The 24,437-nt window shown below is 43.8% G+C and overlaps 1 protein-coding gene across 3 annotated transcripts in view; it reads right to left on the reverse strand.

The window, feature by feature from the left end:
- COQ8A (coenzyme Q8A) overlaps window positions 1-24,437 on the reverse strand; it is a 118,694-nt gene that overhangs the window by 69,811 nt on the left and 24,446 nt on the right. For 2 of the 3 annotated variants that reach the window (XM_082248859.1, XM_082248860.1), the window contains exons 2-3: window positions 19,766-19,958; window positions 15,594-15,971 (exon numbers count right to left, since the gene is read on the reverse strand). In XM_082248859.1, coding sequence (XP_082104985.1) covers window positions 15,594-15,971; window positions 19,766-19,933 — 546 coding nt within the window. In that variant the 5' untranslated portion in view covers window positions 19,934-19,958. Of the gene's footprint in view, window positions 1-15,593; window positions 15,972-19,765; window positions 19,962-24,437 lie in introns of all 3 variants that reach the window. The other variant, XM_082248858.1, reaches the window with a different exon arrangement.

Consider the following 24,437-nt stretch of genomic DNA (forward strand, 5'->3'; position numbering starts at 1 on the left):
TCTCTTCACATAGAAAATATCCATTGGTTTTTCTCTTCACATGTTGAGGCTGTATTAGTATATTTTTTTCTACTTTTTTCTCCTCGATTTTCATTTGGTTGTGGATCAATAGGGGTGAAGCACCTTTGTCACCATAGCCTGCTCTTGCTTTGATTACTCAACACCTTCCCTTTAAAGAGGTTTAATAGTGCACACGGGGAGATGTGCTGTAGTCCACTGTGGTGAACAGAATGGGGTTAATAACTCTGCCTGAGAGCACTAAATTTCCAGCATGATCATCTTCAGGTAAGTACGTTTTTTGCGCTTCTCAAAACACATCCAAGAAAAGCAGTTTAAATTGTATATTTACCAGACTAAAAAGGGAGTTTATAAGGGAAGTTAATTGTTCCGAGTTTACATAAAAACTTTAAGGTAAACCTCACTGAGCAAACTTTGTATTCAGTTCTTTTTAGCATTTGTCCAAAACATTTAAAAAAGAATCAGTTCATGTGTTACAGAAAAATCAAAAATACTACAAGTTATATTTAAAATGAAACATCAGGCAAAATAAACACCCCAGATGTGAAGCTACTGCTGGGAAACCAACGGGTACACATTCAGCAGGGGTGTCCAAACAATGGCCCTCCAGCTGTTGCGGAACTACGCGTCCCATGAGGCATTGTAAAACTCTGACATTCTCAGACATAACTAGGCATGATGGGGATTGTAGTTCCTGAACAGCTAGAGGGCCACAGTTTGGACACCCCCGTTCTAAAGTAACAATATGTACAGTACATGCCGGCGTATAAGAGGACCCCCTAATTTTCCAGTTAAAACATAGGTTTTGGGCTATACTCGCCGTATAAGACTACCCCCATTCGGCCATTTACACCCACTAATCTGTCAGCCCAAACCAAACGTCCCTAATCTTTCAGCCTGCTGGATGTGCGATAATACTGTATGTACAGTAGCTTCGGCTACATGCAGTATGCTCCGCTGAGTCAATCACGGCGAGTGATGTATTCTATTAATAAAATTCAAAGCCCACTCGGATTGGCTGGGTCAGTAACATCAGCCCGCCTCTCTGACTCCGCCAATCCGAGCAGGCTTTGTATTCATTAATAGAATACATCACTCACCATGATCGGCTCAGCGCAGTATAATGTATGTAGCCCAAGCTCCGGTACATACGGTACTACCTCACATGTAGCGGGCTGAGAGATTAGGGACGCTCGTTTTGGGCCAGCTTGGCCCAAACAAACTATGTAAAGTAGTCCTCACATTTTATACTCTGCGTATAAGATGACCCCCCCCAGATTATTGGGGGGATGTTTTTAAGGTTAAAAAATCATCTTCTATGCCGGGCTGCCGGCACATACGGTATACAGTGGATTGCGAGCATTATTCATTCCTGAATAATACAAAGCACTTGTATATCAAAGCAAATTTCTCCATAAATAATGGAAACTCGGATGATTCGTTCCACAACCATTTATTCATAAATCCTTCCGTTTTAGAGTCCATATAAAAAGATTATAGCAATGCCATAGAGGTTGTGTAACCATAAAATGTCCATCCACAAATGGCAGCCTCCACAAGGGGATTAAAAGCCAAATCCAGCAGGAGCTAGAGTATAAGAGGAGAGGCGCCTCCAAGTGTAGTAATATGATTACATTTAACAAAGGTTCAAGATTAAGCAACGTACATGGTTGATGTAAAAGTGGCACATCGTAGTATGCAGGCATCGGGGGTAAAGCTGTCCACATAGACCATCATCCGCACTAGCGGCTCTCACTGCTGTCAGTCTGCAATCGTGACCAGGAAGACTACCCTGCAGTAGAGCGATCTAAAAGTGAGGTTTAAAGCGTTTGTGGAGCGCAAAGGAGGACATCGATGGCGGTGAGGAGGACGGTCTGTGTGGACAGCTTTACCCCAGATGCCTGCATACTTCGATGTGCCTGTTCTAATCATCAACATGTGAGTTGCTAAATGTTGAACCTTCATTAAATGTAACCATTTTGCTACACTTCGAGGCGCCTCTCTTCTCTTTTATACTTAGTTGTGACGTGACGCTACTTGTATATCAAGACATAGCTTGTTTATCAAGTCATTTATAAAATTTGCTGGTCTTTCAAAACACTCTCAGACCAAGTTACTCTCAAATCCAAGGTTTTACTGTTATCTGTTTTCCATAATGAATGCCTTTGTCGTAATCCCAGTTAAAACGCAGGTCATGAATTGCAGTCTTCATACAGGTCCAAGTCCTTGGCATATGAACTTAAGTACTTCAAGCCAAACTATTTCTAGATTTAGATGTCAAGGGGAGGAGATCGAGCCTCTGCCAGGTTTTACTGCAGTTGTGCGTTGGTTGGGGAAATTCAGCCCCTCTATCTGGCCTATCAACTGTTAAATAGCATGGCCTAATCCATGAGACACACCAGTAGTTTGGTAAATTACCTCTCACCCAGTTGTCCCCAGGACAGATGTCCCTGTTAGAGAAATGTTCCTTCTATTCCTGTTTCATGGACAGCTGTAACATTTCAGCTTACTTTCTGTCCAGTTAACAATATTGTACAGGACAAAACAGAAGGAAAATCTCTTTAGCAGGGACACCGGCAGCTATCCAAACCTGCCAGAGGATCCAACTCTCCCCAAAAAACTTATAATAGTAGGATTCTCGCACTCACTGTAAAACCTTCTCTTGGAGTGCAGAAATCTTTAGCCGTTGGGTTATATTGCCACCTACAGATGTATTGGATACTGGCAAGCTTAACACTAAGGCCAGCCCAGAAAAACCTGGACATACACTTTGTTTTTTGTTCAACCAGCCTGAGGGAAATAAGGAACTGAGGACTGCCTGAAGAGCAAAGAGCTACCAGGAGGACCTTACACACAAAGCTGGCATCAAATAAGGCCGACACATGCACAGGAAGAACCTAGCAGCCTTGTAAATCTGGGAAACTGTGCTCAAAAACTAAAAGCCAAAATTACACATCTAGTAGTGTGCGCCTTCAATGGAACCACATCTTTAACCCCTTCAGGCCTAAGGGTAAGGCTCCATTCACACCTGGGCATTTTTGAGCGTTTTTCAGCTCCAAAAACGCAAAAAAAAAAAAAAAAAAAAAAAAAAAAAAAGGTACCAGAACGCCCAACAAGTAAAACCCCATTCATTTTAATAGCCCCTGTTCACATCTGAGCGTTTTAACGCCTGAAGCAAAATGCCTGTAGCTGAAAAAAGTACATGAGCTGCTTTATGGGCTGATTACCAGCGTTTTTGATAGAGGTCAATGCCTGACTCCAAAAACGCCTGAAAATCGCAGTGAAAATCGTGCGAAAACGCTACGCTCAAGTGTGAATGCAGCCTAAAACAAATCAAAATTCCCAAGCTCAATGTTCTCATTTCAAAATGGGTTCATAAAACTGTACATATCAAGCACAACTACTTCCAGTTGCATCCAGGTGGATTATACCATTTTTTTTTTCTTTTTAGAACAAATTGGGCTTTCATTTGGTGGTAAATGGAAACCGATCATTTTTTTAAATTTTTTTTATCAAAGAAAAACTGGCCCGAAATAGTAAAAATTTTTTTTAGATTTTTTTTTTTAATGTAACTGTAAATATTTCTTGCTACTACCATAACCAATCATCAAAGAACAACCCAAATATATTCTCCTGCCCCTGACGATTGCAGGGATACCAAGTGTGTATGTTAGTTGTGGTTTGTACCCCCAGTACAGCCCAGAATCAATAGTGTGCATTTTGCTTTTTTTAAATCCTACCTAAAAAACACACCAAAACTGACACTGACACTGACGGACATTTGAAAAAAAAAAAAAAAAATCCTGACCTTGACCCAAAACACTAACCCTGGCACTGACCTAGATCAAACCTTGACCTAGGTATTTTTTTTTTCCCCCATCTCTGCAAGACAGAGTGATACAATGTATCTCTTGTCCCATTCACAGAGACAGAAAACACAGGAGCGGGCTTCACAGTGACTGATCACTGTGATAGCCAATCAGAGGCTATCACAGCGATCAGGCGATTCCGCGCTTGCTTTCTTTAGAAGTAGATAGTAATCAAAATTAATGAGAATATTTATAATCCTTCAGAAAGATGTAGCAGATAATCCTAGCTCTAGGGTGAGGACTCAATAGTGAGTATAGGAATCAATGTGTAGAACTGCTGAAGAGTGAATAAAGTGTATAGCTCTAGTAAAAAGATGAAAAACTAAAAGTGATGCAATAAATCTTAAACAACCAAGCTAATAAAGCATCAATAACATCAAAGTAATGGGCAGGATCGCAACAACAGTAAATGTCAATACGTGCTGAACAATGAATAGATAAAGATCATAAATGAATGCAAACTGCCAAAGCAATATGTGCTAAAATAATGTGCAATTGCTTAAAATTGGCAACACAGTATATCAATATAAGTGAGGTGAAGATCAATATAAAAAAAAAAATGTCCATGTGCAAAACAATGTGCAAAAAGTGCTTCAAAATAGGGGACTTTTGTGACTCTTCACAATATTAAAGGTGACTCTCGTGAAACTCCAGGTGTGTCACCAAGGAGAGCTAATCCTCTAACCGGTGTAATTGCCGCTCACCTCCAAAAACACCTTTAAGGGCGTTTTATGATATCAATCACTGGGCTGGGGTGAATCTTTATCGCATCGGCAGCTGCTTACCTAGCTGTAAGGTTTTACTTGTTTTTTTCTACTCCTAAAGAAACAAGCGCCGATTCCTCCCCCCTCCCTTTATCTTTCTTATTCAGTACGTGGTGACACTACAGAATTGGCTGCCTGTTTCATTTTATATACATTTAATAATTTTCTAGTCCCCCATACGTCCTATACCCCATTGGTAGCGCATTGGTCCTTCCTCCACCATTCCTATACTTTGATCAGGTGACTCGAAACCAGCCATTCTGAGTCCTGATAATTAGAACTGGGCCTGGGGCTCTCAGGAGACCCTGGTCTCTGTAGTGGGCGGTATACAAAATATGGCGCCCCACAGAAAAAAGCGGGTGGGGCCACATATTTGCATACTGTCGGCGTGAAGGGGTTAAAGTGTACATTACGCCAACATTTTATTTTCCTGATGTGTCAACTACTAACAACTAATCTAAAAACTGCTTTGTGTGAAATTCCTGTTCCTGGTGATCCTTCCAGTCTCCTTGCCATGCTAAGTATGGAAGCACATCCATCCCAGCATGGTCAGTTTTCTTCTTTGCATTCTTCTTGTGAGCACAGCCCGTCTGTAATCCAATGGTCAGACTTGTGTAGACACGTCCCTGCACAGCTCTTCACCAGGAAGATCAGTGTACTGCTGTTTTTCTGCCTCTTGCCGACAATCCACCCCCTGCAGACTCCTCCCCAACCTCCACCTCTTATGCAGCTGAGAACAGAAGAGTATATATACAGTGATAGCCAAAAATATTGGCACCCCTGCATTTCGGTCAGATAAAGCACCACTTCGCCCAGAAAATTGTTGCACCTATAAAATGTTGTTTCGGCATTCTCATGTTTATTTTCTTTGTGTTGGTAGGACACAAAAGTGGAGAAACAAAAAGCCAAACCTGACATATCCACACAAAACACCAAAAATGGACTGGACAAAGTTTTTGGCTCCTTCTCAAAATTGTAAGAAATAATTGCATTCCAAGTTTGTGATGCTCTTGCAATTTTAATTAACCACTTGCCTACCGGGCACTTTCACCCCCTTCCCATCCAGGACAATTTTCAGCTTTCAGTGCTCTCACGCTTTGAATGACAACTGCGCGGTCATGCTACACTGTACCCATAAGAAATTTTTATAATTTTTTTCACACAAATAGTGCTTTCTTTTGGTGGTATTTAATCATCTGAGTTTTTTATTTTTTACAAAAAAAAGAAAAAAGACAGAAAATTTTGGAAAAAAAAAAAAGTTATTTAAAAGTTTTTAAAATAAATACATTTTTCTCCTTCACTGATGTGCGCTGATGAGGCGGCACTGATGGGCACTGATAGGCTGCACTGATGGGCACTGATAGGCTGCACTGATGGGGTGGCACTTATGGGCACTGATGAGGTGGTACTAATATGCCGCACTGATGAGCACTGATAGGCGGCACTGCTGGGCACAGAGGTGGCACTGATGGGCAGCACCATCAGTGCCCACACTCAGTGCCCATAGTGCTGCCAGTCAGTGCTCATCAGTGCCTAGATGAGTAGGCACTGACTGGCAGCACTATGGGCACTGATGGGGGGCACTGATGGCAGGCACTGTGGGCACTGATGGTGGGCACTTAGTGTTTTTTTTTTTTACCTTGTGTAATCAGGGCACTGGCGATCAGTGCCCCGATTACATTCCTCTGTGTCCCCGACAGCTGATCGGCTCTCCTCCTTCCTCACACTGCAGTCTCCGTGTGAGGAAGGAGCGCTGGCGATGAGAGATGATGTCATATGTTTACATATGAGATCATCTCTCAGTTCATGGGCCGATCACGTGGTAAATGGCCGCTGTGATTGGCCATTTACCACGATCTGTGATTGGCTGTGTCCAAGGGACGCGGCCGACACAGAATTTCCCCGATGCACGCTCGCAGGGAGACTGTCTCTGACCCGAAAATGTGAGTCCGCGCTGCAGCCGTACTTCGGCTATAGCGCGGATGGCAACAAGTTAAACTCACATGTATGAATTAACAGGTGCAGGCGAATATAGAAATCAGCTAAAATGGTGAAAATTTGACCACCTTTGTTGTGTGTCCGTGTGAAACACGCAGCATGAAGAGAAAGAGCAGCAAAGAATTATCTGATGATTGAGAGCAAAATTGTGGAACATTATGGACAATCTCAAGGTTACAAGTCCCATCTCCAGAGATTTTAATGTTCCTGTGTCCACTGTGCGCAACATTGTCAAGAGGTTTACTGCCCGCCAGCAGGTGGGGCTGAATGGGAGCCGCTCTTCCAGCAATCAGCCAGGAAACCCTGCGGAAGAGAGAGAGGAGAGGAAGAAGAGAGCCGGTCGGGTCACACAGAGCGGGGATCTCCCGCTGCGACACAGCTTTGATTTGAATTGCCTGGCGGTCGCTCTCATATGAAGTTCCGCCTCCTATGATAAACCGCACATAAGGGTTCATACATCAGGGATGTTCAAATCCTATCGCCCAACACCCAGGATATGCAGTTTCGGGCCCTGGGCCTGCAGGGTTTTTTTTTCTTCTTCTTAAAACATTTAGCTGTGCTGCGGGTAAGCAGCAGAGTTTACCGAGCCGAAGGTTGGATCCCTTATAAAACACAATCCGAGAGGTTTAGTAGCTGCTGGATCACTTTTACAAGCATGGGGGGGGGGGGGGGGGGGATCTCTTCCTCCCCCCTCCCGCTTTCCCATACCACATATAGCTGCCCGGGTAGGTCATTCATTCACAGAGTTCTGTGAATGTGAGTGCTGTTGGTACTTGTAGTTCTTAACGAACTACTAAGGGTACGGTGGAGTGCTTTGGGTAGTTCATGGATGCTTCCTGTCGAAGTGCAACTGCCTGCCCGGATCGGCTGGTCGTTGGGTGCAATGCTTTACAGTCTAACAAAAAAAAAAAAAAAATGCATATATATTTTTACCTACAAAAGGTGAACTTATCCTTTAACAAAGTGGACACTGCACTAAAAGTTCAAGTCGCCATAAAGGCCCTTCGTTTTTTGAAAAGCCCCAGAAATTCCTAAAAGCAACTCTGCTAATAAAAAACATCAACCGTTCACATTTTTCATCCTGGCTAAAATTATTTTTCTTCATCAGGACAAGTACATTGTCACGATGGACAAGTAGATTGGCACCCCAATTTGGTCCTTTGGACAAGTAGTTTGACAAATTTACACATCCCTGCATTTAACTTAAGGGTCAGTTCATCACACCACCTGGTTTTCAATGGCATAGTTGCACACCAGTGGAGATTCAGTGCGTTCCAGAAAGAAAAGTAGAGCATGCAGCATTTTTTATGCACTAAACTGTACTGGAAAGCGGCAAAAAGCATCAAAAACGCACATGTCCTTTAAAGGTGAAGGAACGTACCCGAATGCAACAAAAAGGTGTCCAAAACGCACCGGAACGCATCAAAAACCCGCATGCAAAAAAAACATCCGGAACACATTTCTATGGTGTAAACTGGCCCTTAAACCAAAAGGCTTGATTAATGGTCTGTCTGAGTCACCTACGTTCTGACAGGCATTTGTCCTGTGAGGTCATTTTCTTTTTTGCCCTGGGCTTCTTTATGCAGGATGAGTGGCAGTGCGGGAAAAATGCAGCATTCGCTACTTTTTTTAATGCACTGCAAGAACCATGCCCATAGGGTTACCTTGATTTTGGATGGTCTATGGCTATGCAGTAGAAGTGCAGCAAAAAATGCATCCAACTGCATCCCATTGCGTTAGGTGTGAATAGGCACTTAAGAGCCCAAACCACCTCAAGAAAAAAAGGGAAAAATTGGATTTTTGACTTAACGGAAAAACCATTTCTCTAATGTTCATTGATGGACACAGCTCCTGTCATTCTTGACCATTGGGCTATACTGCCCCCTACAGGAGTAGGACACTAGGCAGGGTAAAAAAAAAAAACAAAAAAAAACAAAAAAAAAAAAAAAAAAAAAAACTTCTGGCTACACCAGGCAGTCCCAGGAGGTATACTCCCTCTCCCTTCTATAGTCATTCCATTTTGTTATAAGTAATGTCAGGAGAATTTTAACTCCATAGAGGTGTGGGTGCTGTGTCCATTAATGAACATCAGAGAAATGGATTTAAACGGTAAGTCAAAAATCCCATTTTCTCCTTCGTTCGTTGACGGACACAGCTTCTGTCATTCTTGACCATTGGGACGTCCCAAAGCAGTGTTAAACATGAGGGGTGGGGAAACAAAAAAAAATAAAAAATCCCAAAACTAAGCATTAGCCAAAGAGGCAACAGGGACTCAACCAAAACAACTGAAGCCGCCTTGCAAACCTGAGTCACTGAGGCTTGATGACGAAAGGCCAAGGAGGCACTAAGCTCCCTAGTAGAGTGCACCTTGACAGGGAAAGGAGGATCCTGACCCCTGATGGAATAGGCCTGAACCACCGTCTGTCTGAGCCATCTCCAAATGGTCGCAGAGGAAACGGACAACCCTTTGCGAGGTCCATCCGTGAGCACAAAGTCTGACATCCTGAAAGACTCCGTAGCTGCCAGGTACACCCCAATTGCAGAGACCACATCCAAGGCATGAAAGTTAATCGTCTACAGATGTTTAGGCCTTGGACACAGGGAAGGCAACAAGTCTTCATTCAAATGAAAATCAGAGGTACCATATATACTCGAGTATAAGCCGAGCTTTTCAGCACATTTTTTTGTGCTAAAAACGTCCCCCTCGGCTTATACTCGAGTCAAGAAAAAAAAAAAAAAAAAAAAGTCCCTGGTCGCTCCGACGCGCTTAAGCTTTAAAAATGGCGCCGCCCGGCGCATACATGTCATTGCGCATGCCCCGCCGCCGCTCGGGAGCGGCCAGGAATAGCCGAAAGTATACGAGCGGCGGCGGCGCGTGTGCAATGACGTGTCTGCGCCGGGCGGTGCCATTTTTAAAACGAAGGCGCCTCTGGAACAGGTAAGTGAAACAGCTGCACTACCTGCCATTATGCAGGGCTGCGGGCATACTACAAGGGATGCAGCGCTTAGGGCATGGTCCACCTGTACCATGCCCACAGCACTGCATATCCTGTAGTATGCCCACAACCCCCGGATCCTCTTGTACCATGCCAGTCACCCTGCATTCTCCTGTACCATGCCAGTCACCCTGCATTCTCCTGTACCATGCCAGTCACCCTGCATTCTCCTGTACCATGCCCGCCGCCCTGCATTCTCACCCTAGGCTTATAATCGAGTCAATCATTTTTCCCCATCTTTTTGTGGTAAAAGTAGGGGCCTCGGCTAATACTCGGGTCGGCTTATACTCGAGTATATACGGTAGATTTCCTAGCGTTTAACAACGTAGGAATCACCGACTCAGACAAACCTCTATCCTTTAGCACCTGGCGTTCAACAGCCAAGCTGTCAAAGAAGCGACTGTAAAGCAGGATGGGGAGAAGAAGGAAAAAAAAAAAAAAAAAAAAAAAAAAAAAAAAATCGGTCCTTGGGACAGCAGATCCTCCCTGAGAGGAAGCTTCCCAAGGAACGTCAGCGACCAGCTGCACCAGATTGGTGTACCAAGCCTGGCAAGGCCAGTTCAGGGCCACCAATGGCGCTTTTCCACTGCATAGAACCGTACCGGCTCGGCACGCTTTTGTGCTTTTCCACTGCGGTACCGCATGGTATAGGGTCGGAACGGTATGGTATAGGTTTGCTTTTCCACTGCATGGAACCGAACGGTACGGCTCTGAAAAAACAGTACCTACTCGATTGTGGTTCCAACAGGTACCAAACTGGTACCATATCCCACAATCCTTTGCATGCAGTCACTACTAGCCACTGATTGGTCAGAGAATCACACCCACCCCGTTGTTATCCCACCCACTTAACTTTAGTACTACTTTAGTGGAAAAGCAAACCTATACCGTACCGTACCGAACCGTTCCGACACTATACCATGCGGTACCGCAGTGGAAAAGCAAACTGGGCCAAGCAGGGCCGAGTAGAGCTGAGCCGATACTAGCCGGTACTTGCAGTGGAAAAGTGCCACAAAATTACCAGAATCCCTTCTGCCCCGATGAAGGGACCACGAGGTATACAGGGACCCAGAATTGGGAGATCAGGCCTCAAGGACAGATCCAGGCAGGACAGGGGGGCCCTGGCAGGAGCCCCCACCAGGTACAAATCCCCCCCCCCCCCGCATAGTGACCAGACCACGCAAACAGGCCCAGTTTATGCATGGGGGGGGGTTGGAGGGGGCACCTGTGGAAAGGAGGAGCCCACGTGCTCCCCAAAACCCTCTAGGGGAAGAAGAGGGGGGGGGGGACAGTTGCTCACCATACCAGGAGCCAGGTGAGCACTGCTCCAAACAGGCAAGGTTCTATGCGACCTTGAGAGACGCTTGACTCAGTTACCAGCCTCTGTCCAGTGGGGCTATGTCGCAGCAAACCTAGCACGGAGCTGAGGCCTGCGCTGGCCAGACTGGGGCAACCACGGGATCTAGATTATCCAGCCCGTCGCCTAATCCAGCAGTTGCTAGTAGATCTCACAGGAAAAATCCAGGGGGAAAACATTTCTATTAAAAAAAAAAATAATTTTTCAGGACCAAAGCTCCCAGCAAGGAACTATGTCCTTACTCCTGACTAGGCAGAAAAAAAAGGGACTATAGCAGGGAGAAGGAATATACACCCTGGGACTGCCCATGGGTGTAGCCAGAAGTTTTTTTTTCTGCCGTGTCCTCCTCCTGTAGATGGCAGTATAACCAATGGTCAAGAATGACAGGAGCTGTGTCCATCAATGATTGACAGAAATTTTTTTTTAAAGGTGAACTGGAGCTGGATAGAGGAAATGAAGAACAATGTCCTGGTTGAGGTTAAACTATCTTAGGCAAGAATACGTTTTGGGCAACACAACCACTTCATCCCTGTGTAGAACCAGAATGGGTTCCTTGCATGATAAGGCTGCCAGTGCAGACATTCATAGAAAAAAAAAAGCGCTAGTAAGAAAAAAAGGATTGGCCGTTTACACAGAACTATCAAAAAAAAAAAAAAAAAAAAAAAAAAAAAAGACACCTGGCTTTCTAGGACCAGGGCCAGATTAACATAGGGGCTATTGGAGCTGCAGCTCCAGGCCCCTACCTTAATATAGGCCCCGGGTTGGCCATATTCACTGTGACCGCTCTTCTGTCACTTGTAAACACAGAAGTCTGGCTTCTATGCTCGCTTCCCCAGGCAGCTCCCTCAGAACCTCCCCACACAGCACGAAGGCCGGACAAGGAGGGACAGTTGCCGATGCATGGATGTGTTTATGGGCTTCAGAGACAGCATCCCATGTTGAATTAGGCATGCATGGCTGCACCCTTCCTCCTCTGGGTGCATGCCAAGGCACGGCCCTTAAGGCCCTTCAAAATCCTCAGCACCAAGCCCATGATGCTCTTAATCCGGCCCTGCCTAGGACACTAAGTATGCTGGTATTAGGAGGGGTTCTGAGCAGGCCTACAGTTAGGTCTGCCAGTGTTCAATCCTATGGGTGGCAGTAAAACCCAACATGTTAACGATTTCCGGTGTCCCTCACAAAAATGTTCGGGCATTAGATACAGTATAATAAGGGTAAGTACCGCACGCTCCAAGTGAAAAATGCAGTTTAGATGCCAGATGTGGGTTTCTGGGATCACAGAGATGCAGTCACAGCAATACTGCAGCTATATACAGAAGTTAGACTGCACACAATTGTACAACTGACTTCATCTGCTATTGAAGGGGATTCAAGTTTTACTGTTATACAGAACTCCCCAGCGTACACTGTCAGAAGAACTGTATCACTGTGGAAAACCACATACAAAAACCATTTGCAATATGTATTTGGCCAATATATTGCTAGATAGGAGAACAACATTGTGAGAAGCTAACAGTGTGCAGTGAGTAAGCCATTTCAGTACAGAAGAGAAGCCTGTGGAACTGCAAGGATGAAGACAAGGATGAAGACAAGGATGAAGACAAGGATGAAGACAAGGATGAAGACAAGGATGAAGACAAGGATGAAGACAAGGATGAAGACAAGGATGAAGACAAGGATGAAGACAAGGATGAAGACAAGGATGAAGACAAGGATGAAGACAAGGATGAAGCTCAGCTTTAGGCAAAACTTGGGCTAAGACACAAAGTCAGTCAAGGTCAGGATTCAGGGTAGAACGCAGCATGTTTATGGTGCTGTAGTGCGGCTTTAGATCTTAACCCTCATCACCATATCAGCCCATACTGACTGTTCTTGTACATAGATTGCTAAAACTGCATATCTATTTTTACATGAACTAAAGCGGACAGTAAATATAAAGAACCCCCTCTGTGCTGGATTTTGCCAACGATGTACAGAGACCGACTCCCTGGGAATTAATTAGCCGTGTGAGGCTTCTAAAACCTCATCTAAGTAAACCTCACATAGAAAAGTACTGGGAAGAGTCGAGCAGCGTAGCTCACATCACAGAGGAAATCCTAATAACCCCCTTCCAGATTTCACACCCGGCTTGATGCTGCAGACATAAATGATGTGGCACGGGGACGTGCAGCATGGCACATGTTTGGAAAACGGTTCTCCCGAGTCATCAGGACTTCACAGAGCTGGTAATCTGCCCGACACGTACCAGTCTTTACATCCATACCGGGGGGGGAGACTGCTGAATGTACACTATTCTCCGCAGGATGAAGGCTGCAAATTATAGACATATTTTCACAGGAGGAAAAGAAGTGATAAAAAGTGCGACTGGTATTACATGACCAGAGCTGGAGATATAGGCAACTGGGAGACAGAAACACACACTCACTTATGTATTCCGTTTCTTATCATTAAAGCAGACTTTTACTTGTGTCCCATTATATCTTGGTAAAATAAAGAGAGGGGGGGGGGTCACATGACCAGCACTGCTAAAGATCCTGGAATAACAATAGCACCAAAAGGCTAGCATATCAGACGTTTTACAGAAAACACAGCATTTCTGTACTCAAGTTGCTTACACTGCACACCGAGTTTCTCAGTGTGCAGCAGAAGCTGCAGCAAGTCAAGGCTGATGGATTTCCGGCATTATCTACCCCTTTCCTCCCTGGCCTGACTGTCCCTGGCCCATCCCTTTCATTCATTGGATTCAGTGGTTTCAATCATGATTGCTCTCCATCATATGCGGGCATTACCACAGCTCCCTGTTTTCATAAACTATGTACACTCTGTCAGCCCCTCCCACCTGCCACTGTGTACACACTCTGTCAGCCCCTCCCACCTGCAATTATGTACACACTCTGTCAGCCCCTCCCACCTGCCACTGTGTACACACTCTGTCAGCCCCTCCCACCTGCCACTGTTTGCTTGCATCACATAGGGAAACACAGAGATACAATGGCATCAAATTTATATATGTATTGAAAAGGTTTCTTAATAAAAATAATTTCATTATGTTGATTGGGGGTGGGGAGAAAAAAAGTCAGGGTAAAATATAAGAAGATTAAACCTTTAGCCTCAAACAGTTGATTATGGGTCTTCTTTAGGCCTCTTGCACACAATACTCCTGTTTGAGCATCTACTTTCAGGCTTTTTTTTTTTTTTTTTTTTTTGTATGCATTTGCTTGTATTTTCACGCAAATAAATACTTTCTTGCATTCTTGTTTAGTACAATATGTAAATTGACATTTGCACGCAAAAGGCGTAAATTACTGACCAAAAATGCTGATTTTTCTATTTTGTTTTTACTGAAGAATGCATGGCGCTTGTTTACACGCCTGTGTATATAGGCACATTACAAATAATGGGCTGTAATTTAGCTCAGTTAAAAAAAAAAAAAAAAAAAAAAAAAAAAAAACACAACTGTACTGCGCTTTTTCAAGCTGCAGTGTGTTGTGGAAACTAGATTTAATTTTTAGTAAATACATTTACTCTAAACTTAAAACCAGTTTATAAAGAAAAGATAGAGATCAACTTCCAGTAGACTAATGAGTATTTAAATCTACAAGTTGACATTATTATAGGTATAATCCCAATGACTATTTTTACAATATGACATTTTTCATAAGATAATGCATAACCTTACAATTTAATTTCAAATATCCGGCATGTGTGTCCTTCCTTTCTATTAAAGCTGCAAAAAGTCTATTTTTAACAACCTGACACAGAGACAAAGAGGGGTCCTACCAACTAGTAGGCATGCCAGTGTTTACAGCATCTACGAAGCGTAAAAAGAAAAATAAATAAAATAAATAGTGAACCTAACTTTTTCCAACAAATCTTAAAGTTGAACTCCAGGGCCCCCTTTCTGGTTCCCAGGGGGCGTGGCCTGGATGGCAATGGAGTAGGTCGCAAGCATGCCTAGCTCTGCTCTCGGTCTATCCTGATCCTTCTATCCTGCATGTCCCACGAGTCCCCTTGCTTACCGGACCTGTGTGCCGTGATCCCGGGTGTCCTGCGACATGCCTCCGCCGAAGAAATCCTCCTGCGCAGCATCCCTGGACAAGTTCCACCGCCAAACTCCGGGCCCTGCTGTCCAAGATGGCGCCGAGTCTCCTGCGCTGGCGGCCGCTCCGGATCTTGCCCAGGTACTGGACACCATTTCTACTTGCCAAGCCACACTAACAGGTAAGATAGAGGAGGTGAAGGTGGATGTGTCCCTGATTAGACAAGACCTCGCTAAGCTTTGGGAACGGGTCACGGAGGCTGAGACTATAATCACCCAGACAGAGGATGCGGTCCTTCCCTTGCAGCACACTACAGAGGCACTTCAGCGCCAAATTCAGCAGCTTGCCCAGAAGCAGGACGATCTAGAAAACAGGGCTAGGCGCTGTAACCTCCGCTTTGTGGGACTCCCTGAGGGGGCTGAAGGTGCTAACATCCCTACATTTTTGGAAACTCTGCTCACTTCCACTTATGGCAGGGACGCGTTCCCCTTTCTGGTTCCCAGCCTGTCCCCCAACAAACATTAGTAAATATATAAACACACAAGACGTACCATCTGTTTGTGGGGCTTCTGTTCTGGAGTAGACTTTGACTCCCTGGCTTTATCAATGTCCTCTGCGGTCAGCCCACTGACCGAAGTGTGGTCCTGGTGAAAGCCTCTTTTTTGTCCTGTGGCTGCAAAAGGTCCTGCAGTGTCCCTGAGATTTCCAAATAAAGTCCCATTGTCCATTTTAGAGGTAGGGTCTGGTTGGAAGGAATAGATGTCTTGGCCCCGGCTGCTGTAGGTGGCCTCAGTGGGCCGATACTCTGCATGCTGGATTTCATTAGTGTGGCCGGATGAAGGCGAGTACTCTATGCCAGCATCTGAGGTCGGTCCCGAAAAACTGTCAATGTCCTCCACAGCCAGGTTCTCCTGCTGCCCGCTATATTCCTGGAAAAAAAAAAAAATACCTAAATGGTAACATAACTATGGGTAGAATCTGGACCTAAGGGCTAGGTTACACTGACTCCAACAACAGGATGTAGATCATGCATTGGCTGCATGACTGGTAACTCATCAAGAGGGAATGGTACCATTATACAGGTTCTTCAAATAAATTTCCTATGCAGTCATTGGCTTGCAATTACATATTACTTCCAGAGCACTGACGCTTCCAAGAGTGTCAGATGTCTGTGCACCCCACCTTGTGCTGTGGTTTTTATTCTGCGATCCTTACGTTGCATGACACATTTATCAGGATTGAAACCACAGCATGCTGCAGGCATCTGACCCCCCCCCCAGGGGCCAAATGTTAAAAAAGTCTGAAGGCTGCAGTACTTGGGAAAGAGGGAAGGCAGGAGACAAAGGCCACTCTTTTTTTAGTATAGACCAGCCAGACAGAATTTTTTTTTTTCAGGTGACTAACATGGTACCCTTTAAAGTGGAAGAAAAAGCGGTTCTGGTCACCCAATTCTGCAGCTCCTGCTCAGGGAGCAATCGACAAAGGCTGGGAAATCCAGGAGTGGTGTCCCCTATAGGCTCCCATGGCCCAGCGGTTGTCAGCGTTCCCTCCAATGCCAGGCAGCACCTGCTCACCGGCCAGACTGGAGCAGATTAAAAAGAAGTACAGATTTTTAAGAATAGTTTTACTTAGCCTTTTCTTCCACTTCAATAAGGGCAGAGCACCAACATACCTAGGCAACCAGAGAGAAAAAAAAAAAAAAAAAAAAACACTGCATGAACACTTATCCCTAGAACTCCACATCAATTGCCCCATTGTAGGCTGTGCATGACTGTAAGCTATGATCACTTACACTGTCTGCAAGGGTGCTTTTGTCCTCGACATTTTGTTCACTGACCCATAGCAACAAAAACCATTTGATATGGAGCAGGGTCAAAGAAAAAAAAGAAGAAGAACTGTGAAAACCTTAGGTTACAAGCAGCATTTTAACAATCTTTACAGTTTAAAAGTGTGCACATCCCAGCCAAAAACCAAACATAAAATGTTGACTGTACTTTATGGCTCACAGGAGTGCAGTGTGTTCTGCACTCCTGTTACCCGTTTTCAGCAGACAGTGAGCTAAAGCCCATTTTTGCCTGACGTCACAGAGCCGATCCAGGCTCTGAAAAGATCCTGACCAAATGGTCGGGATCCACCCAGATGCTTGGACCAGCAGTTCGTTTAGCCACTCAGTGATGCACTAGGAACCTGAGCCATCCATTCTCTCCACAGCCCAGTGCTCCAGTGAGTGCTGGAGGGGCAGAGCAGAGAGCCACTAAGTGCCGGTTCACACTAGGTCGCTCTGACTTATGGGGCGACCTGTGAAGTCGCGTGCCGCGCGACTTGCACGGACTTCATAAAATGAATGTCTATGCAAGTCACCTCCAGGTCGCCCCGAAGTAGTACAGGACCCTTTTTCTAAGTCGGAGCCACTTGTGTCGCTCCTATTAGAACGGCTCCTGTACTACACAATGGGAGCGTGACGGACCGCGACTTGTCAGGCTGACAAGTCGCCTGACAAGTCGGATCAATGTTGAATGCGGTCTAATAGTCAAACGTTCTCTGCCACCTGAAGACAGAGCTGAGCGAACAGAGATATTTGATCGCTCAGTTCTCGGTTTGGAGCATGTGGACGGATGCTGCATCCAGCTAGGTAAGTAACTCCCCCCCCCCCCCCCCCTTACACTATCCCCATACTTTTCTTAATAAAATTTGTTTTGAAAGTCATGGGTACTGACTTTTTTTTTTTTTTTTTTTTTAAACCTACACTTGTAAATGCTTGGTCTAATGGTTACATGCATAAATAGACCCTTTGCTTCCAATTCAGAATCAGCTGAGGTCATTCTGTGCATTTGCAGCAACCTGAATGACTTATTCAGGGTGAGGTGTAAAAACCAATTGCGTAATTAGCAGCAGCAGCATAGCGGGCTACATACTGCTGATGCTTACACGTCAGCCCCAAGTATTGGGAATAGTCCATAAGGTTCACGTAGGACACAAACGCCCATGGGCATGAGCTCGAAATGTATCTTCAGGCACCTTATAACATATGTTCTGCTCTTTTACAAACCCTGCTAACCTCAACAGGTTCCATTTAACATTCATGCAAAAAGCCTGCTTTTACCCATCTCTTCTCAGAGTGGTTGTACTGACTGATTAGCGGTCATGAGAAGGAGCACAGGGTACAGGAAAAAAAAAAAAAAAGCTTTTGGCTGGGATACAGTGTTCTGTTCCTTTTTAGGGGGTGGGAGAGAGAGGACAACATTTATAAAGAGCTACTTACAAAGCATGCACACAATTCAGTTTTTTTTTTTTTTTTTTTTTTTAATAACAGGCTCACTAACACCCCAAAGAACCTAGCCTGAACTTCAAACTGATAAAAAAATGCCTATGCCAGGGGTACGTTACATGGGGACTGCAACTTCCTCATACTCCTACTACTAGACCTTTCAGCTACCTTTGATGCTGTTGACCACCCATTCCTCCTCTAAAAACTCCGCTCCCTCCAAGATTCTGCTAGTTTTCTTGATGAAATCATGATTTGGACAATATGTTGCTCTTACCCAATGGCTTCATGTTCTACTTTGTATTAGCTCTATTTTCTATGTTTGCGTTTTCTTTTTCTGTATGTTTTTGACCAAAAAATAATTAAATTTAAATAATAATAAAAATAGATTTTTTTTTTTTTTAAATCGATCATTTTTATTATTTAATTTAAATTTAATTATTTTTTGGTCAAAAACATACAGAAAAAGAAAACACAAACATAGAAAATAGAGCTAAGAGCCAATACAAAGTAGAACATGAAGCCACTGGGTAAGAGCAACGTATTGTCCAAATCATGATTTCATCATCAAGAAAACTAGCAGAATCTTGGAGGGAGCGGAGTTTTTAGAGGAGGAATGGGTGGTCAACAGCATCAAAAGGTAGCTGAAAGGTCTAGTAGTAGGAGTATGAAGACGTTGCAGTCCCCATGTAACGTACCCCTGGCATAGGCATGTTCTTATCAGTTTGAAGTTCAGGCTAGGTTCTTTTGGGTGTTAGTGAGCCTGTTATTAAAAAAAAAAAAAAAAACACACAACACCTGAATTGTGTGTGTGCTTTGTAAGTAGCTCTTTATAAATGTTGTCCTCTCTCTCTCCCACCCCCTAAAAAGGAACAGAATACTGTATCCCAGCCAAAAGCTTTTTTTTTTTTTTTTTTTTTTTTTTAAATCGGCTCTTTTCCGGTTCTCCTCCAACCCATCACAGCGCTCCCAACAACTCTGACCCCACCCCCACAGCACAGAGCTTGATAAAGAAAATAGGTCTTATGACCATCACCAACAAAAGATAAAAGCATGGTTTATTTTTGATTTGAAGTGGACTATTACCTACAGCTCTGCTAAAATCAGGAAAAGGTTTTACTTCTGTCCTGAAGACCCATCAGGAATAGGCTTTAAAAAAAAAAAAAAAAAAAAATTGGAAAACAATGAAGAATCCTAAATGACAGCCATCACCAAAACCGGTATTCTTATTGAAGATTCCCCCTCTATACCGGCTCTGGTGACAACTATAAAACTTTGGATTTCCCATCACTTTCCGATCCTTTGACAATGGTCTTGACAAACAGAAAGGATGACTTACCCCAGGGGAGATCCAAGCAGCAATAAAAACATAACAGGGGTCCAACCCTTACACACACTTTTCAAAACTGGGAATCAAAAATGTAGGCTGGAATTACGAAGCCAAAAAACAGAACGCACCTGCACTCTACCCATAGCAGCACTGAAATGCTCCTCCGCAGCCACCTGCCAGCTTCTGACCACATCTTTGCCCATCGTTGCTTGTCTCAGCTGCCCGGTCTGCACCTCCAGTATGGCTTTACTGAGCTTAGCCAGGCCTCGCATTAGCTTGACTGCGTCTCCCGCCATGATGGCTGCTTGTTACTTCCCACACCTACTGAAAGAAAGGAGAACAAAAAAAAGGGGGGGAAGAACTATTACAAACATTTGGGAGGAATTTAAGGTTTTGTTCTGTTTTTATGTGACTGTAACCACTTTATGAACCATTTTATGACATTTACCTTGGCTGGTTGGGGTGTTAATTTCTCCTCATATGTTTTTAGACTAAAGAGGTTACTTATCTTTTATCACATACAGCAACATTTGTTTAAAGTAGATCTAAATCCTACCTGGGAAATTTTAGTGTCCTAAAGCACTGTAATAATTACCAGCTGCCATCACTTCATATTTTTTTTTTTTTTTATTCCATAAAATGTCAAATTTCACCTTTTTCATCATCTTTTTTCCTCATCTCCCTGCTGTAATAAAGAGTCCTGGCATCATTTATCTGCCAAACAGACATACAGAACATAATGGAAGGCTTACTTCTCACTCCATATAAAACGGTTAGTCGTTCCTAAAACAAACATGGAGGCAGCCACTGCTGATCTCCTTCTGAAGTGCAATTTCCCTGGCTTAATTTCTAAATTGGAACAAGTACCAGCATTAGAAAAGTCCTAACAAATGCAGAAGCCCTCATCTGTATGCATGTTAGACCTGTGGCCCCCTCCAGCTGTCACAGAACTACAACTCCCATCATACCTCTGCTTTGGGAGTAATGCTTGTAACTGTCAGCAGCTTGCAATGCCTCATGGGACCTGTAGTTACGCAACAGTTGGAGGGCCACAGATTGAGCAACCATAGCTTAGGATCACTACCCCAGAACACAATCAAAAGGGTGACCGAGGGAGCCAGGCAACTAGAATTACAGATTGTAGAGAGAAATGGCAGACAAGCAGCGTTTCTTGGTAAAGTTTTTTTTTTTTCTTCCTCTTAGGTAACCCTGAAACCAGAGACCAGCATAGTTAGTAGCCAGTAAAAATGTCCATAGCAAATAGGATAAGAAAATAAAAAGCTGTCATTTTTTAGGCACACAGGCGACCTGGTTCATAGGATGTGCTCAACTCTGAACGAAGCCTGGAAAAACACAGCAGTACATGAAACTAGAAAACAACGTGCAGCTTCCGATAATAGTCTCCATTGATAAAGTCACTCTACCCCGCCCTCACCGTGACGACAAAAACAAATTGAGTAACTGTTGAGTAATACTGCATAAAAATGATGAAAATTGGGCTTTAACCACTTTAAGACCGGAGGATTTGGCTGCTCAATGACCAGGCTCTATTTTGTGATTCAGCACTGCGTTACTTTAACAGACATCACGCAGTCGTGCGACGCTGTACCCAAACAAAATTGACGTCCTTTTTTTTACCCCACAAATAGAGCTTTCTTTTGGTGGTATTTGATCACCTGTGCGATTTTTTTTTTGCGCTATAACCAATAACCCAAAAAAAAAAAAAAAAAGAGCGACAATTTTGAAAAACAATATTTTTCCCCATTCTTTTATATGAAATTCTCCAAAAAAAAAAAAAAAAAATTGGCAATAAGACATGTGATCCTATATGACAGAATCACATAGCCTCTGTGATCATCTAAGAGAGAATGACAGACGGCTGTGTTTACATTTACATCAGCCGTCCGTCCTCTCTCAGCTGCGGGAGATCGCGAGTGGCCGGCGGGCCCCCAGCTAACGAGCTCGCCCCCTAGAGTCTCCTGAGCGAGCGACATAGTAGTAGTACTACGTCGCTTTGCCCAGGAGCGGCCGCCTGCTTCAGTAAAACTTGGTAAAAAGACACACTGTCACCTTACCTATTCAGGGCAGAGAGAAAATATCTGTGCAAAGACAAACTCTCTCAACCTTCATAACTGGCACCGATGAGTCGGATGCGCCCCTCAAGCCCTGCGATCGATGTGCTATACCCCAAATGCTGTTATACAAGAGACAGTCACATGCTCTTCCATATCCAGAAGCAATAGGTACTTCACTGACTGGGGCAGAAAACAAGCAGTGGGGAAAATTGCTGGCAAGGCAAGTATCAGTGGATCACAGGGGACCCCTCTGCACAGACACCATTACTTTCCCCTAATAGACAACCTGACAGTATCTCTTTAAATACAAATCATGAAAAAGGCAACAATTGAAAGCCAGGAAAAAAAAAAAAAAAAAAAAGTTACCTTGAAGACACAGCATGTCCAATATGAAAATCCACTATGTCAGCGGGTCTAAAGCATTCCTCCTACTAAAATTTCTTACTCTGATTTCGCCACACTACGAGTTTGTCACAGTGTGCATTAGATCAGCCTTTTTCAACCAGGGCGCCCAGGCATCCTGGGGTGCCTTGAGGTGTCTTCAGGGGTGCCTTGGCAAAATGCTTAAAAAATGATCAAAAAAAAAAAAAAAAGGTATACAAACCAGCAGGTGGATCAAGCCTGCCTTTTAGTTACACAAAGCCACGGGTTTTCATTATGAACCATTATGACTTTCTAGACTCTGGCATCCTAACAACCAATGACATCAATTATTAAGGAGGATGTCTGTTGCCTCCACAGCATACTTGTTTGACTCTCCTGTGCCCCTCTCCCTCAGCACTGGGGTGACATTAGCTGACTGATAAAGGTAAATTGAGGGAGAAGAGAAACATTGGAATACTAGTCAGTACCAGTGTGCAAAAGTTTGTTTGCTTTAGAAGAATAATAAATCTCCAACGTTGGGTGTCCTATGTGTGGATACTGCTGCATTATGTAAAGCTATTAGAATAGTATTTTACATTTTAGAATGGAGTGCCTCGTGACTGTCCAAAATTTTAAAGGGTGCCTCAACTGAAAAAAGGTTGAGAAAGACTGCATTAGATTATGCAGCACATCAGATCTAGCCCTTTCCTCCGCAGCCTGCCTATTTCACGCCCTTTATTAGATTTTAGTTCTTTCAATCATGGAGGCTCAACATCACATGTGGGCATTGCCTAGGGAGGGTCTGCATGCAAACGCCATATGCCAAGGAACGCCCACTCCTTCAGACTGAGATCGACTCATCAAGGTATTTTCATATTTGCAGAATGCCACTCCACTGCTTGCATCAGAGTGCAGGACTCGAGAGGAGTACTGAGGCAGGGCACTAGGATGTTTTCAGGAATCTATATACTGCCAGCACTTCCCACTAGCCATGATCTTCCTGCATTGCATAGAGAAGCACAGAAATTCAGTGATGAAACTGGGTAGAACATATAAAATTAAAAGAAAAATATGTTTTTTTTTTTCTACATTTCAGCAAGTTGAGGGGGAGAGGGGGAACATAAGAAGGCAAAATATAAACCAATTACAATTCCGCTTCACTTCTTTTTTTTTAATAAATTTATTTATTTAAACATATCTCCCCCCTCCTTTCTCCCTCAAAAGGGCTGCCCAATATGTCCCTACACCTCATACTGTAAAAAGTATCATCATCATCATCATCGGACCTATCAGGTAAGAGAATAACTTCAAAAGCTGGTTTTTTACTTTTCATATGGATATCTAAAAACAGAAAGTTAAAAGAAGGGGTTTGTAATCACTTTTATTACATAAAAACATAAAATCAGATACTTTTATTTTCTGTTGAGCAGGAACCATGGAACACACAGTATCTCACAAAAGTGAGTACACCCTTCACATTTTTGTATTTTATGATATCTTTTCGTGTGACAACACTGAAGAAATGACACTTTGCTACAATGTAAAGTGGTGAGTGTACAGCTTGTATAAGTGTAAATTTGCTGTCCCCTCAAAATAACACACAGCCATTAATGTCTAAACCATTGGCAACAAAAGAGAGTACACCCCTAAATGAAAATGTCCAAATTGGGCCCAATCAGCCATGTTCCCTCCCCGGTGTCATGTGACTTGTTAGTGTTACAAGGTCTCAGGTGTGAAAGTGGAGCAGATGTGTTAAATTTGGTGTTATAACTCTTACTCTCTCATACTGGTCAGTATTAAAAGTTCAACATGGCACCTCATGGCATTTATGTAGAGCAATTGTTGCTGAACATAAAGATGGCCTAGGCCAGGGGTCTTCAAACTATGGCCCTCCAGTTGTTCAGGAACTACAATTCCCATCATGTCCTAGTCATGTCTGTGAATGTCAGAGTTTTAAAATGCCTCATGGAATGTGTAGTTCAGCTGGAGGGCCGTCATTTTAGGATCCCTGTCCTAGGCTATAAGAAGATTGTCAAGACACTGAAACTGATCTGAAGCAGTGGCTAAAACCATTCAGCAGTATAACAAGCCAGGTTCCACTCAGAATAGGTCTCGCCAAAGCCGACCAAAGAGGAGTGCATGTCGTATCCAGAGGTGGTCTTTGGGAAATAGATGTATGAGTGCTGCCAGCATTGCTGCAAAGGTTGAAGGGGTGGGGGGGGGGGGGGGGTAAGCCTGTAAGTGCTCAGACCATACTCCGCACACTGCATCAAATTGGTCTGCATGGCTGTCGTCCCAGAAGGAAGCCTCTTCTAAAGATGATGCACAAGAAAGCCGGCAAACAGTTTGCTGAAGACAAGCA

This window comes from Pelophylax lessonae, assembly GCF_965119305.1.
Source record: "Pelophylax lessonae genome assembly, chromosome: 3".
Taxonomy (NCBI): Eukaryota; Metazoa; Chordata; class Amphibia; order Anura; family Ranidae; genus Pelophylax; species Pelophylax lessonae.